The 13,364-nt window shown below is 40.7% G+C and overlaps 2 protein-coding genes across 3 annotated transcripts in view; both read right to left on the bottom strand.

The window, feature by feature from the left end:
* The window catches only part of rabgap1 (RAB GTPase activating protein 1), a 73,907-nt gene that overhangs the window by 24,579 nt on the left and 35,964 nt on the right, over positions 1–13,364 (bottom strand). The window lies entirely within an intron of this gene.
* LOC311274965 (putative G-protein coupled receptor 21) lies at positions 5,513–11,952 on the bottom strand. Its single transcript, XM_084383038.1, has one exon. It carries the CDS (start codon positions 11,039–11,041, stop codon positions 9,809–9,811), a length of 1,233 nt encoding a protein of 410 aa, XP_084239164.1. The 5' UTR covers positions 11,042–11,952; the 3' UTR covers positions 5,513–9,808.

Here is a 13,364-nt window from a genome sequence, read left to right as displayed (position 1 = left end):
ACTCTAAGGACTTTTTATCTGGAACGCGGGATAGATGGATGATGGAGGGTGTTGTTTTGCTGTGCATGTGTACACTTTTTTCCCAGTAAAAACTGACACTTAACGGTGCCACGGGCAAGATGAAAAAGAGTCTACAGCCCGGCTAGCAGCTTTGTTAGACTGTACTTAGACACAGTAGTGATTTAAGCTAAATGCTAACATCGGCATGCTACTGTAACATCTTCACTAAGGGTGCACGATATGATTTTTATCAGCCAAAACCAATTACCGAAAGCAGAATTGCCTACTTCTCTGATACCAAAACGATAACTGATAATTTCACATATTTGGATTTTATAAAAAAGTTCATAATCTGTAGTTTATGCACACTTGAGGGTAAGAAAGGCTAAAATAAAGTGAGCAAAGACAGATGAATTCATACTCCACAGCTTGATTCGTTATGATAACATTCAAGGATGTTTTCCTTTCTCTCAGAATCCTTGCGCAACATTTATTGCAGATTGCAATCAAGTCGTCTTCCTCTGAAACTGTAACAATCGCCACACACGGCATGTTTGGCTCTCAAATCAACACTGTGTGGTTCTACCCCGACGCAGCAGTTTGAAGTCATCAGCACAACAGCTGCACTTGTTCTACTTCTTCTCTTTCTCCATCTTCTCCCTTTTCTTTATTCTTTTTGCATTTTTTGGTGGATCGTAATCCTTCTTTAATGGTACAGTACATACCCCCACCTACTGCATTGGAGTGTGTAGATGATGGGCATGTTGAGTCAATGAAAGTAATCTGGCTATATTTTCATTACCAGCAAATAGCCAATAATATAAATTTCCCAGGCCAATAAATCGTGCATCCCTCATGCTCACAATGACAATGCTAACATGCTGGTGCTAAGCAGGTATAATGTCTATTATGTTCGCCATTTTATTTCAGTTTTGTCTAGTTGGCTTATTAGTACTAAATGATGATGACACATCATTAAAAACAGATGGAAATATGCCATTGTTCACTAGATTGCACCAACGCTCCAAGGCTCTTGAACGGACTCGGTCCAAGAACCAGAGCTAATTTGTTGGATATGGGATGATACAGACAAACCAACATTGCTTTCCATTGTGCTAAGCTGCTAGCATGGCAGACACAAAGTATATATGCAGAAACAAGGTCAGAAAAGATTGTTCAAGGTCAGGATACACTGACACAAGTACGGAGGCATGACCACAACTCCAACTGCATGCAGTACATGCACAAGCATGTATGTTGCACAAGCAATATACTTCTCTGGGATATCCCTCGACTGTGAGGAGAGAGCACCACACACAAACACACACAGATCAGTAGCTACTCCAATCTAGAGTGTAAACTAGCCAAGATTAATCGTCCTTCATTTCATTATTAATGATCAGTGTATTTGGAACAAACAGCCTCTGAATAAATAATGTGACTCTCAGACACCCTGGCCATTACATGACAAATCAAATACACATTTAAAGATATCTTCATAGAGTATTTGGATGTGAAGTGGCTCTGAGTTTTGGACTGTTTGTTGGGTAACGTGATACAAAAATGGGGGCATTCATATAACTTAGTAATCAGAAATTCGTTATGCCATTCCTTGTAGCCTGGTGCTGGGATGCTGCCTTCAAACAGACAGTGGATAATGAGAGAGTCAGGAGGAGCAAAAAGGCTTTCCATTTACTCAGCAGTAGGTAACAATAACGCCTTAACAAATGTATGTTAACTGATCAAATTGCATCATTGATCCATGTAGGAAAATGTTTTCACTATACATTGAGATGTCAGAAAGCATTCATGGCTCAAAGGCACTTTGGAAAAGGACGCAAACTTACAATAATTCCCTGCAGAGGCTTAAAATCCTTACCAGAAAAACACCCTGCAACCCCATGGTCACAGATGATGTAAATGAAAGCCATATACTGTACCTCAGAAATCCCTTAATTTTAATCATCAGTTCTTTTTTAGACCTCTCTTGTTCTCTTTGTAGCTAATTATACCTTCTAGGTCTCTCTGTTACTGTGCCCACCAAGTCCCTCCCTCTCTCTTTACCAAGGTTTCTGTTCCAGTTCCCACAAAGGAAGAGAGTGAAACAAAAATAATGCAAGTATGAGAAGAAATGCAGGAAGAAAGGGATACTAAAACAAAGTGAGCTAATGGTGATCAGAGACCCACAGCAGAGGGCTTTTTTTTTAGTCCACTCCAAAACTTCCACCACACCCTGTAAAACATAGTTACTGTATGAGTGTGTGTGTGTGTGTGTGTGTGTGTGTGTGTGTGTGTGTGTGTGTGTGTGTGTGTGTGTGTGTGTGTGTGTGTGTGTGTGTGCGTGTAGCCAACTTGTCTAGATGCCTAGGGAAGTTTGAGTAATGTTGATTGTTTGAGTAATTTTGGTCAGAGTCCCCAAATCTGTCCACTTTGAGTCCTTCTAACACAGACTATGTACACTTCTAATTCACTGGAGCTGAAACAAATCGGAGAATCTGCTGCTCTCTTTGTCATATAAAATCGTAAACTAAGTACCATTGGTTTTCGGGCTTTTGGTCAGATGAAACAATACAGTTTAAGATGTCACATTGGGCTTGGGAAATTTGAGATTTGCATTTTCTGACTATTTTTTTTACATTTAATTAACGTGACGCAGCAGATGGTTTGGGAAGTCGCTCACATACAGTATGGCTAACAAAGAAATTATTAATGCATGTTAATAACTTCAAATTATTACACAGAGCCCGTTTAATATTCTGTTCCTCCTGACTGGCTAACCTTTTAAAGAGACATGAAAGGGTTTCACCATAAAGCACACCTGTTAGGTCAACTGGACTGAACTTGACCCAGAAGGACACTAACAAGGTCAACACAGGCAGAAAAATCAAGTTAATTCTCAGCAAAAGCCATTGGTATTGATGAGTTTTAGAGCGCAGGGGTGGAGCTGCTGCATCCAGTGTGAAGGGCCCATTACACTGGGCTACAGTCTCTCAGTGAATGATAAGGATCCATGTTTATACAAGCACCACTTAGCCATACTTATCTGAAGTGTTGAGAGCATGTACAAAGACCTCTGACATAATGGCCAATTAGCTTCCTTTCTGTCTGTCTGTCTATTCAGTTTAAGTGAAGTTTGGAATGAGGCTAGCGTGAGAGGGGAGAGAAAACATATCCAGTGTCTCGTGCCGTTGGACGGAAATGTGTGAGAGCGGGTTCAAGCCATACAGAAAGAGACAGAAGAGGAAATGAATGCTCATGATGCTGCATCTCTAGATTATTGTATTACTTTAAGTGATACTTTAACACTGAAATAGGCATTTTGGAAAATTACTCTTAATTGCTTTCTTGCCATGAGTTAGAGGAGATCAATACTACCCTCATGTCTGTATGATAAGTGATGAGCTAGCTTAGCATAAAGACTGAAAGCAGGGAAAACAGCCCTGCTCTGCCCAAAAGGTCAAAAATACCCGCTAAAGCTCACTTATATCACTTTTACACCAAAATTAGCATTTACACAAGTATTTTTTATACACAGGTTGACCAACTAACTCTCAATAAACTCAGACTGCCAGTGTCATATTGTGTGTCCTGTTCGTCATCACAGACGAGCTGGAAAAACAGGTAGAAAGCAGCTGATCATACACCTCATCAGATTACATCCAGAGGACATTAAGCTTGCCTTAAGTCTTAATCAATAATATTGTGAATAAGACAAATTGTTTTTTCGGAGCTGATAACGGAAGTTGCTGAGGAGCGAGACATCTCGCTTCTTTCTGATCTCTGATGAGATGCACATGCACGGTAGCGATCAGGCAGCTGACTAGGCACAGACAACATGGAAGCCACATACACGGTTACTTTTTTAATATCTTTAACTTCAGTCTCTCTTTCAAACTCAGGGCCAACGGAACAAAGTGCTGCTTGACAGAGACCGATGGAAATGTAAGATAGATAGATAGATAGACAGACAGAGGACACATCAGGCAGGGGTCGTTTGTGCACGCTGAAAAGATTTTAATGAGGTATAGTTGTATCCTTCCTTTAAACTTTTGATCCCAAGAACTGTTTAGCCTGTTTATGTTCCATAGAATGATGGATTGTGATGTATTGTAGATGATTGTATGTATGTACAGTAATGTATTGTAATAGTATCGTATTGTGAGTTACTCTCTGATTCCCACCATTAGTTAAAAAATAAGGTAACTGGCACAAGTATGGTATGAGTGATCAGTTTCTGTTTAAGGTTTCCTACCAAATATTATGGGTGTGTCAAAGCACACAAAGTACTGCTAATGACAAGTAACTGCCAGAGTAGTTCTGCGGGTAAATCAAATAACATCTATAAACTGAACGGAAGTCGAGGGACAAAGCATTTTCTTCTTACCAACATACAACAAAAACTCTTCAATGGGGGTAAGCCAAAAATGGCAGCGCTACAATGTGTGTGCGTGTAAGCATTTGTGTGTCTAAAGCTAGGAATAAAGTACCGGAGTAGGGCTTCCGTGGGAAGGCTGAGTAGCTAGCCCGCTATTGTTTATGTCCCTGATTTTCTCTGACTCAACACAATAGCTGACATGTCATTCTGTTATTCTTTCTCTGCTCCTAAAGGACCCTGCTGAGATGCCAAGAGAACATGAGGTGATATTTATCAAGCTTGATACAAAACCTCCCCAACCTAAACAAACCGCTGAGCTACACTTTAATTATTCCACCAGAGGAAACCGTGAATGTGACAGTAACTTTATTGCGTTGTTAATAATTAGTAGAGCCTTGACAGATGCTTTCATTACAAAAACAGACGCACACAGCAGTAATTTTAATTCCTTTTTTTAAGAGAGTAAATAATAGTTAGTTAAATTCAGTCCTTCAGTCTTTCCTTAACAATCTGTATTTCGGAGAGCAAAGGCTCAAGCTACCCGCAGTCCTCACCTTAGCGTCAACTATCATTAAATCTTAATCGTCTGTCTCATGCCCTACTTTTTGTGCCATTTGTGCACTGGTACTCAGCTTCAGGACGAGGGGAGCAAGAAAAACATGTCTGATCAGAACAGCGAAGATAGACAAAAAGACTCAATGTAAATCATAATGACAATACCACATACTTCATGCACTGCTAAAACTACGATGGCCTGCATTTTGTTGTGGTATTATTCTTCAATTTAGTTCACTGACATTTCTCACTGCTGCTTTGGCAGCATTGCAAATTCAGTAGACCAACTGCTTGCACAAATATGGTGCTGCTGTAGTACAGTCGATTTACAGCATGGTAACACGGCAACAAATTATTTTAATCTGTTAACCATCTACACTGACGCATTTGCAATTTGTTCAAATTATGGAAAATGCTGTGTAAAGGTAAAGCTATTATACTTTACTTATCAACTGCAATACTTGACGTTCAGCCAGCAGTATTTAGCCAAGTCTTCTGCCTCACTAAATACAACACAGCATACAGCGCGCACACGCACTTAAAAGATGTCCCTGTAAAGTAATTAGTACAAGGAAGTTTGAATACACTGAGATAACATTACATTTATTTGCTCGGCACAGATACAACATGTACATCATACAATACCATATAGGCTTGTCACCTACAAAGCATCTTGTAATGAAAAATATCTTATTTGTCACGAAGACAACAAAATTAAACATGTTTGACCATTTGCATCATCCAAACATTCTCCATCTATAAAAGCAATCTGTACAGCATAAAAAAAAACAACCTCATCACAAACTCAACACCCCTGACATGTGAAATATGACATGGTTTGTCATGAACGGTAAGGGTAAAAACGGTAAGGGCTTCATTTTCTCAATCTGACATTTAAAAATGCATCATGGTTTACTGTGAGCAGTTGTGCACAAATGTCTTTTGGTACGTTTCCACACCAAGTTGTTGCAATGGTCAGGTCAGTCTCGTCTTAATGTGATAATAATCTGTTACTCAGAACAGCTGGTTCATAAGTCAGCCATGAGAAGAGGTCTGGTGTGGCCTATTTAGAGCCTTACAAAAACACAAAGACGAAAATCCAGTACAGATTAAAAGACAGATAAGAAAATACCATTACGTGGGCATGTGTGTGTGTGTGTTTGTGTGAGAGTGTGCGTGTGTTAAAGTGCACTATAACAGTGAGGCTGCACTGCCTGTTCAGGTATTGTACAGTCTTAACTTGTACAGATACAATATTCAACCAGTGTTCAGTAGTTGTAAAAGTGTTTTTGTTTTCTGAAGTGAGAGAACGATATGTTCAAGATAACTACTTGTGCCAGTTGTTTTTCTAGATTATTTTATATAAGGCCCCAATTAATTACACAATTTCATTAGATTTTTTTTCCATTTGCAAATCCAGATATCATTTTACAGTTTTATTTACAATGAGCAACATACTGTATAAAACATGTAACTTAATAAGCTACTCATTAGGACACCGCCTGTTCATAAGACAAAAAAAGGGGGGATGCGTTTAAAGCTGTTTGCATGAGATGCCAACTGGAAGAAAAAGCATCAGCAGACATCCTCTAATGCTTCTGGATAACTTGTAAAGATGTAAAGATGAAATATAGAAGATGGGAATTATTTTAACCTTCCTTCTTTGCACCTGCAAATATATTTTCACTTTCTTTTCTGAAAATCACTTTATCTGCACATGGCCATCCAGTTTTTTTTACTGATTACAGATAAATGTTTTTTGTAGTATGTACTTGCTTATTAGTGCACCCCGTCAACAATTAATTTCCTCTTACACAGCAGAGGACTGCATTTTACCTACAAATGGCCTCCAGAACTAGCCCTAGTGCCCATACTCTTTCTCGTTCTCCCTAATCTGACCCAACATGGCCGTGTACGTCCACACAGCCACGGCCAGTCTTTCCCTTGAGAGCATGGGAAACGATTGTTTTCCCACAGGAAAAGGGGAATGTGTGTGTGAACATCAACGTGAGCATGTTTTGGCATAAAAACTTCCCAAGAAACTTTGCTCTACATCTTACCAATTTCTCAATAATTGTACCATTAACTGCTGTGGGAAATACGTCTTTTTAGTGGCAAGTCTTCCAAGTAAAACAAACTGCATCATCACTAAGACACAGCTTAAATCATTTCAATAAGTAACCATGCAGTCTGCATCATTTATCACTTCACATGTGACAAGAAACTTGAAAATATTACAAAAATAAATTTCTGTAGTTTGACAGTAAGACATTCAATACGCCATTTCTGTACACGCCATTTCTGTACACGCCATTTCTGAACAAATGATGTTACAAATAGGAAAGATTACAATATTTGGCAATGTTTCACAGATAACAGCCAAAATATTTAAAGACAACATGTGACTCTATCTACCACCATTGTACATCATACTCACATACACTCACAAAATACAGTATACTCGAGGGAAGGGATGTGCAGCTAATAAAGCAATGATAGGTGTTAACTCTGTTAGCACCCTTGCTAAAACACCGTAAACGGTCCAATTCAGCCGATGGTCGCATCCCAACATACCTGCACTCACGTTCATACACACTTGAACACACACACACACAAAGAAATACATGCAAAAAAATAAAATACAGCTTTGAGTCATGAGTTTGCTCCTGGTTATTTTCAGTTTTACAGAAGAGAGGAACAAAGATCGCTTTAACTTTTTGAGGAGAAAACTGAATTAACAGTCACATTTTTTAATTACTTTACATAACAAATGGGGTTCAGGTTATTCTGTACTAAATCGAGGCTGGCTAATGTGCATTTTCATCTCTTCACATGCACACAATTTCCAGTCTATGTCGTTCCCTCTTAAAACAGTCGCGAAGTCTATGAATTGAGCCCTCCCTAAACGTAAGAGGATAATACATCCCCAGCAGTTCATTTTCATTTGTTTATCAAGGCAACAATATATCACTATATACTGAGAAACAGTCATGTTCATGCACATAAGGCATCACTGAGCCAACACAGTGCAGTGGACTCGCATCCACTCGCATTTTACTCAATCTTTATATATTAGATATTTAGAAAAAAATAGAATCTAAGAATATCTGTTGAACTTTCTTTGGTAGATTAGATTAAAGTTTATAAAGCTAGATTATCTGTGAGTTTTCATGGTTCAAAAGATCTTTTACAACTATTGAGTTTATGACACAGCATGTACAATTGGATTATTTACGGCTTATTGATGGTCTTGATTAGTTTGAATTAAATATCGAGTTTAGACTGAAAAGAAGCCACAAAACTACACATGGGGACAAGATGAAAAAGACACACACACACACACACACCCATAAGTGCAACTGCATGTTGTTCCCAGGGATCCAAGGGGTCATTCCCTCCATGGTGCCACGCAGAGGTTAGCCTGCTGGCAGAGTGAATGGGCTATTTGTCTGTTCTGTTTATATGTGAATCTCTTATGTTGGTGTGTGTTTATGTGTCTGTGTGTGCATGCACTAGTCCCCAAATGCAGTTAATTATGCAGTCACAGTTCAGCATAACCCAAGGTTTGAATGAAGGTAAATTATTTTCAAAAATATGTAAAGTTGACATTTTCTCGATCACGCACTTACAACCTCTCATTAGACTATTCATCTCAGCCAATCAAAGACAAGAGGAAAGGATCACAGTTCAAGGGTCAGCCATCTAAATGCTTAATGTTATTACCTTAGATTAAATAAGCCTTTTATAAAAAATCAGCCCAATAATGTACCAACAATCAGTGTAAATATACATCCTTTCTTGGTCTCGCTTTGCCTTGGACACATTTATGAAACAATTTTAGTTACATCATCAAAACAACAAAAGGTGCAATTAGACAAAGATTTTAAAAACTCATGAAGGACAAATTCACTGAAAATTACTTTCGCTCTTCTTCAGGTTAACAGTCGTACACCAAAGCTGGGTAGCATCTTATATAATACACAAACAGCAGGCTTGATGTGTGAACCCACGATCTAGTTAAAGACATTATGTTTTGTCTTGTACAACAACAATAAATAATCTTTTCAAATTTTCTGAATTGATGTCTTGATGCTGACAAACCATAATCAGTTCAGTCAATGCAAACATCTATAAGATGACAGTGTGTAGTGGGTCCAGACCTACATCAGTTCTTTCCATTTCTTTTTGACTGACTAAGCTAAAGCAATCAACGAGAGACACAACAAATACATAAACACACTGTTGCATCACTTGTAGTATTCAAATACTGAAGGGGTAAGAGCACGTAATAACATATTTAAAGAGCTCAGTATTGATGGTTCACCTCAGCATTCAGCTGTTGTTCAGTTTGCATTAATTTCTTCTTTTTTGCATTAAACTCTCACTGTGCCAATAATCTGACGACAAAGGTCACATTATTTCACATACAGAACACGTTTCTTGGAACGTTTTGTTATTTTGGCAAAATAAGTTAAGGATTCACTTCCCATGAATAGATCAAATGTTTTTCAGCCTCCAAAAATGTCACTTCACTCCAGAGGTTTTTAGTCCCCTGAACCCCTGTCCATACACATAACAGTATGCTGGGTTCCCTCGGCCATTTTAAAAACACCTCGCAGGGCTATTTAGGCCTTTTTCTCCTTCAGCGCTTTGCTCTTGACTCCCTTTCTCTGTCTTTGCCAGCTGTGGTGTGTGCAGAGAGGACGCCTGTGTAACCTCCAAATGCGACAGAAACAGCAGTGGCAAATTAACGCCTCCTTCCGTCTCTTTCCAGGACATTTCAGCTTAAAAGGAGGAGACATTTTACAGCAATCACATCAGGCATCTTTTAAAAAGTTCAAATGCCAATTTTGAACAACTGTTTCCTCTGCGTGTGCCTTACACATGACATGTTGTGCCAATTCCTATGTCCCTGTGACCATATCCATACCCCGGCCCTGCGCATCCTTTTTCAACAGACCCAACGAAAGCCTTTTTGGTGTTCCTAACCCCAAAGCCACTGCCACTGCGCTGTAAACAGAAGGAGCAGAGGCGTTTGAGGCCCTTCCTGAAGGCAGAGTTGGAGAGGCTGTAGATGAGACAGTTACAGAAGCTGTTGCTGATGGCCAGCCATGTGGTTAGGAATGAGGCTGCAGGGTGGTGGTAGATCCCACCGCTCTCCAACAGAAAGTAGAGGATGTAGGGCAACCAGAGGATATAAAACACGCTTGTGATGCGGAACAGTACCATAGCGTATCGCCTGTCTGGGTATGATGATGATGGCTGCTGATACTGGGGTTGGGATTTTTCTGGTTGGGACAAGTGGGGGATCTGCCCTTGCTCTACTGCACTGCTGTCCTTGACCACAGATCCCACAGTCGACCCCGGGCCCTGCAGCTGTTGGGGTCTGTAACGCGCGTGGCGCTCGCTGATCTCTCGGGTATGCTGCCGGCAGATCTTGAAGATGTTAGCATAGGTGAAACAGACAGTGAGAGCAGCCGGGGCGTATAGCAGCGCAACAATAAAGGTTGTGAAAGCCGGACGAGTCCTCCACTCGACTGCGCACCACTCCACCACATCGCCGTGGTAACCGGGTTTCCCCCACCCGAGAAAAGATGGCAAGAATATCAGAGCAGAGTACAACCATATTAGAACGATGCAGCAGCGCACTCGACAGGGTGTCACCAGGGATGCATAAGTCAGAGGTCGTGTGATGGCAATGTAGCGGTCAACGCTCACACACGCCAACGACACCATTGAAACCGATTTCAAAACAGACACCATGTACCCGAACACCTGGCAGGTGAGTTTGGGATCGAGGCCCTGTAGGTGATGGAGGAGGGACAGGGAGGGGAACAGGCAGCTGACCCCCACCAGCAGATCAGCATACGCCATAGTCTGGATGAAAGCACTGGTGGAGTGCTGGCTAAGCAAGGGGGCACAGTGAAACACAAAAATTACCACCAGGTTGCCAGAAATAATGAGAATAGTGAGCAGAAGTATGACAGAGACTTCAAGGAGGCAGGTGGTGAAAATTTGGGAATAGCCTATCTCAAGCAGGCAGAAGGGAGCGGATAAGTTTGACAGGTCAGCAGAGCTCTGGTTCAGTGGATCCAGAGAGGAATTCATCATCTCGGGCAGGAAGACGTGTCTGAGGGGCCCTTCAAGGGTACAATGAACCAAAGAACCCACTGTTTTGACAGGTAGCTGGCTGGTTGTGAAAGTAGCTGGATGGTTTCAGTCCAAACAAAAAAGCTCCATGCTGCGGTTCTGTGATGAGACTGCCACCATCTGTCATTTCAAAACACAGGAGGGATAGAAAGGACAGCGAACTGCGAGGAAGCCCCCCTGGTTTGTCCTCAGTGCAGGCAGCTGTGGTTTTACAGAAAGATATAAAAACCACCAGGGTAAAAACAGATTAACACACAAGAAAGAAAAGTGTGTATTCCTTTTCTTCTTCTTTTTGTTCCAGCAAAGCAAACTTCCCAGCTGAAGGCACAAAAAAGGAAACAATGGAAAGAAATGTGACTTTGTTTAAAGGAATTCCAGTCCAATCTTTGCTTGAAATGCCTCCGCTCCCTATAAAGTCAGAGATGTCTTCAACATCTGCTGCAGCTGCAGAAAGCACAGATTGAAGCTTTCTCTCTGATCTGTCTCTAGTCCAGAGTCATTACATTACACAAATTATTGTGTAATGTGCCGCGTAGAGAAATTTAGGGAAGGAGACCTTAAATTTCTTGTTTATTGCTATTCCTTTTTTTCTGTCCTCCTGCTCCTCTTTCTTCTTCTTCTTTTTGCCTCTTGGTTCTTGCCTCTCCTTCAGCACTCTTCCAAGTCCGCTCGCTCTTGTCTCAGCTCCTGTCTGGTCCTTCGCAGTAAGACCACAGCAGACTGCCGTGAGCTGAGAGGATGAAGGCAGTGCGCAGGGTGACTGATACTTAAAACACACACACACACACACATACAAAACACACCTCAGCTGTAATTTCTACCCAGAGGTAGTAGCAACGATGTCTGGACTGGAAATGAGGTAGGCAGGCATACCGATGCTGGGAGAACCCCCCCCCTGCGTTCATTTATTCTTCTTTGCTCTCTCTCTCTCTCTCTCTGCCTCTCTCTCTACAGAAACAGTGGCACTGAGGCCCCTCCCCCTTCCCTGTGGCTCCAACCAATGATCAACTGCAAGGGCACGAGGCTGCCTCCTTCCCCCACCCTCTCACCCCTCCCCAGTTTTCTCATAATCACCCAGAGATTCAAAAATACTGTTTCACACTGTTAAAATTAGTAACATTCAGCGTTAACCCAGCTCTTGTAAGATTTGACTTCTGACTGTTAACATCTCTGCAACCTCTCACTTGAAGCTGTGAGAATCTGGATGTTGTCATTCTACAGTGCAGGGAAGTTATTGTTCGTAGTGAAACAATGACTGCATGCCTGGGTGCAGTCATTGTTTCCTATTATTAATCTGAGCAGTACAGGACGACGGGTCCCCCTATTGCTCTGTGCATCCTAGCATGTTGAAACTACTGTGCACACAGTATGCACTCAATGTTCTGGTGCTATACATCAAAAGCACAGAGACAGGGCCGAATAATGATAGACTGGGTTAAAGGCTATTAACAGTCTTTTTGGACGTGTTACATTTTGTCTTCAGGAAGCCTTAACTGCATTCTCACTGGCTGATTTCTTCAGCAGGTACTCTCCTGTGCACTGAATATAACCTGATTCAATAAATCAATTTTGAGTCAATTTTTTGTACTTGCAATCTACTAATAACAAACTATAGCAACATAAAAGCTTACCAGACTGAGAGACAGAATTAAATACATGAAAGCAAAGCGCAAATAATTTAATTTGCGTTCACAGCTGTGTGTAATTAGCAGCTGATTCACTGAGACAGCAAGTAATTACACAATTAGTAACTGGGTCTGCCTTCTAGGTTACAAAGTGCAAGTGAAGGAGAGCTTGAAAGGTGCAATTCAACGGTGGAAGTTCAGCAAGTTCAGATAAGAAAGAAAAATGTATTGATGCTCAAAGTAACATTTTCTGAGGCCACTTTAACTCAGAAATTATTTATTTTTTAACAGAAATTGAGAAATGTCTGTAAAGCTAACGTAGCACAGAGAACTTTAAGGAAAAAGGAATAGGGGAAATAATCTAGTTCAAGTTTTATGAACTCACAACATCACAACAATCATTGGAAGAATCACATGTGACCCATACATTTAATAGATCCCGTAGGAAATGGCGAGGTCCAACTGTGCTATTTTCTTTCAATAAATAACTGGACACTTGAGGCATTTGTTACTTAACTTGTGGATAAAGGCTGTGTCTTGTGGATGTGTCATGATCGAAAACATTACATGAAACCTTTTCCCGAGTCTTCTAAGGACAGGACAACGTAAACAATAATAATACTATTTTTACAACATGCATACTGCACACATGCTCACAC

This window comes from Pagrus pagrus (assembly GCF_965226575.1).
Source record: "Pagrus pagrus genome assembly, chromosome: 19".
Classification (NCBI taxonomy): domain Eukaryota; kingdom Metazoa; phylum Chordata; class Actinopteri; order Spariformes; family Sparidae; genus Pagrus; species Pagrus pagrus.
The sequence above is the reverse complement of the archived record's forward strand: the minus strand, read 5'-3'. Positions and strand labels throughout refer to the sequence as shown.

Bases quoted from the DNA above. Each gene is read 5' to 3' on its own strand.
- LOC311274965 (XM_084383038.1), bottom strand. From the start codon at position 11,041: ATGATGAATTCCTCTCTGGATCCACTGAACCAGAGCTCTGCTGACCTG.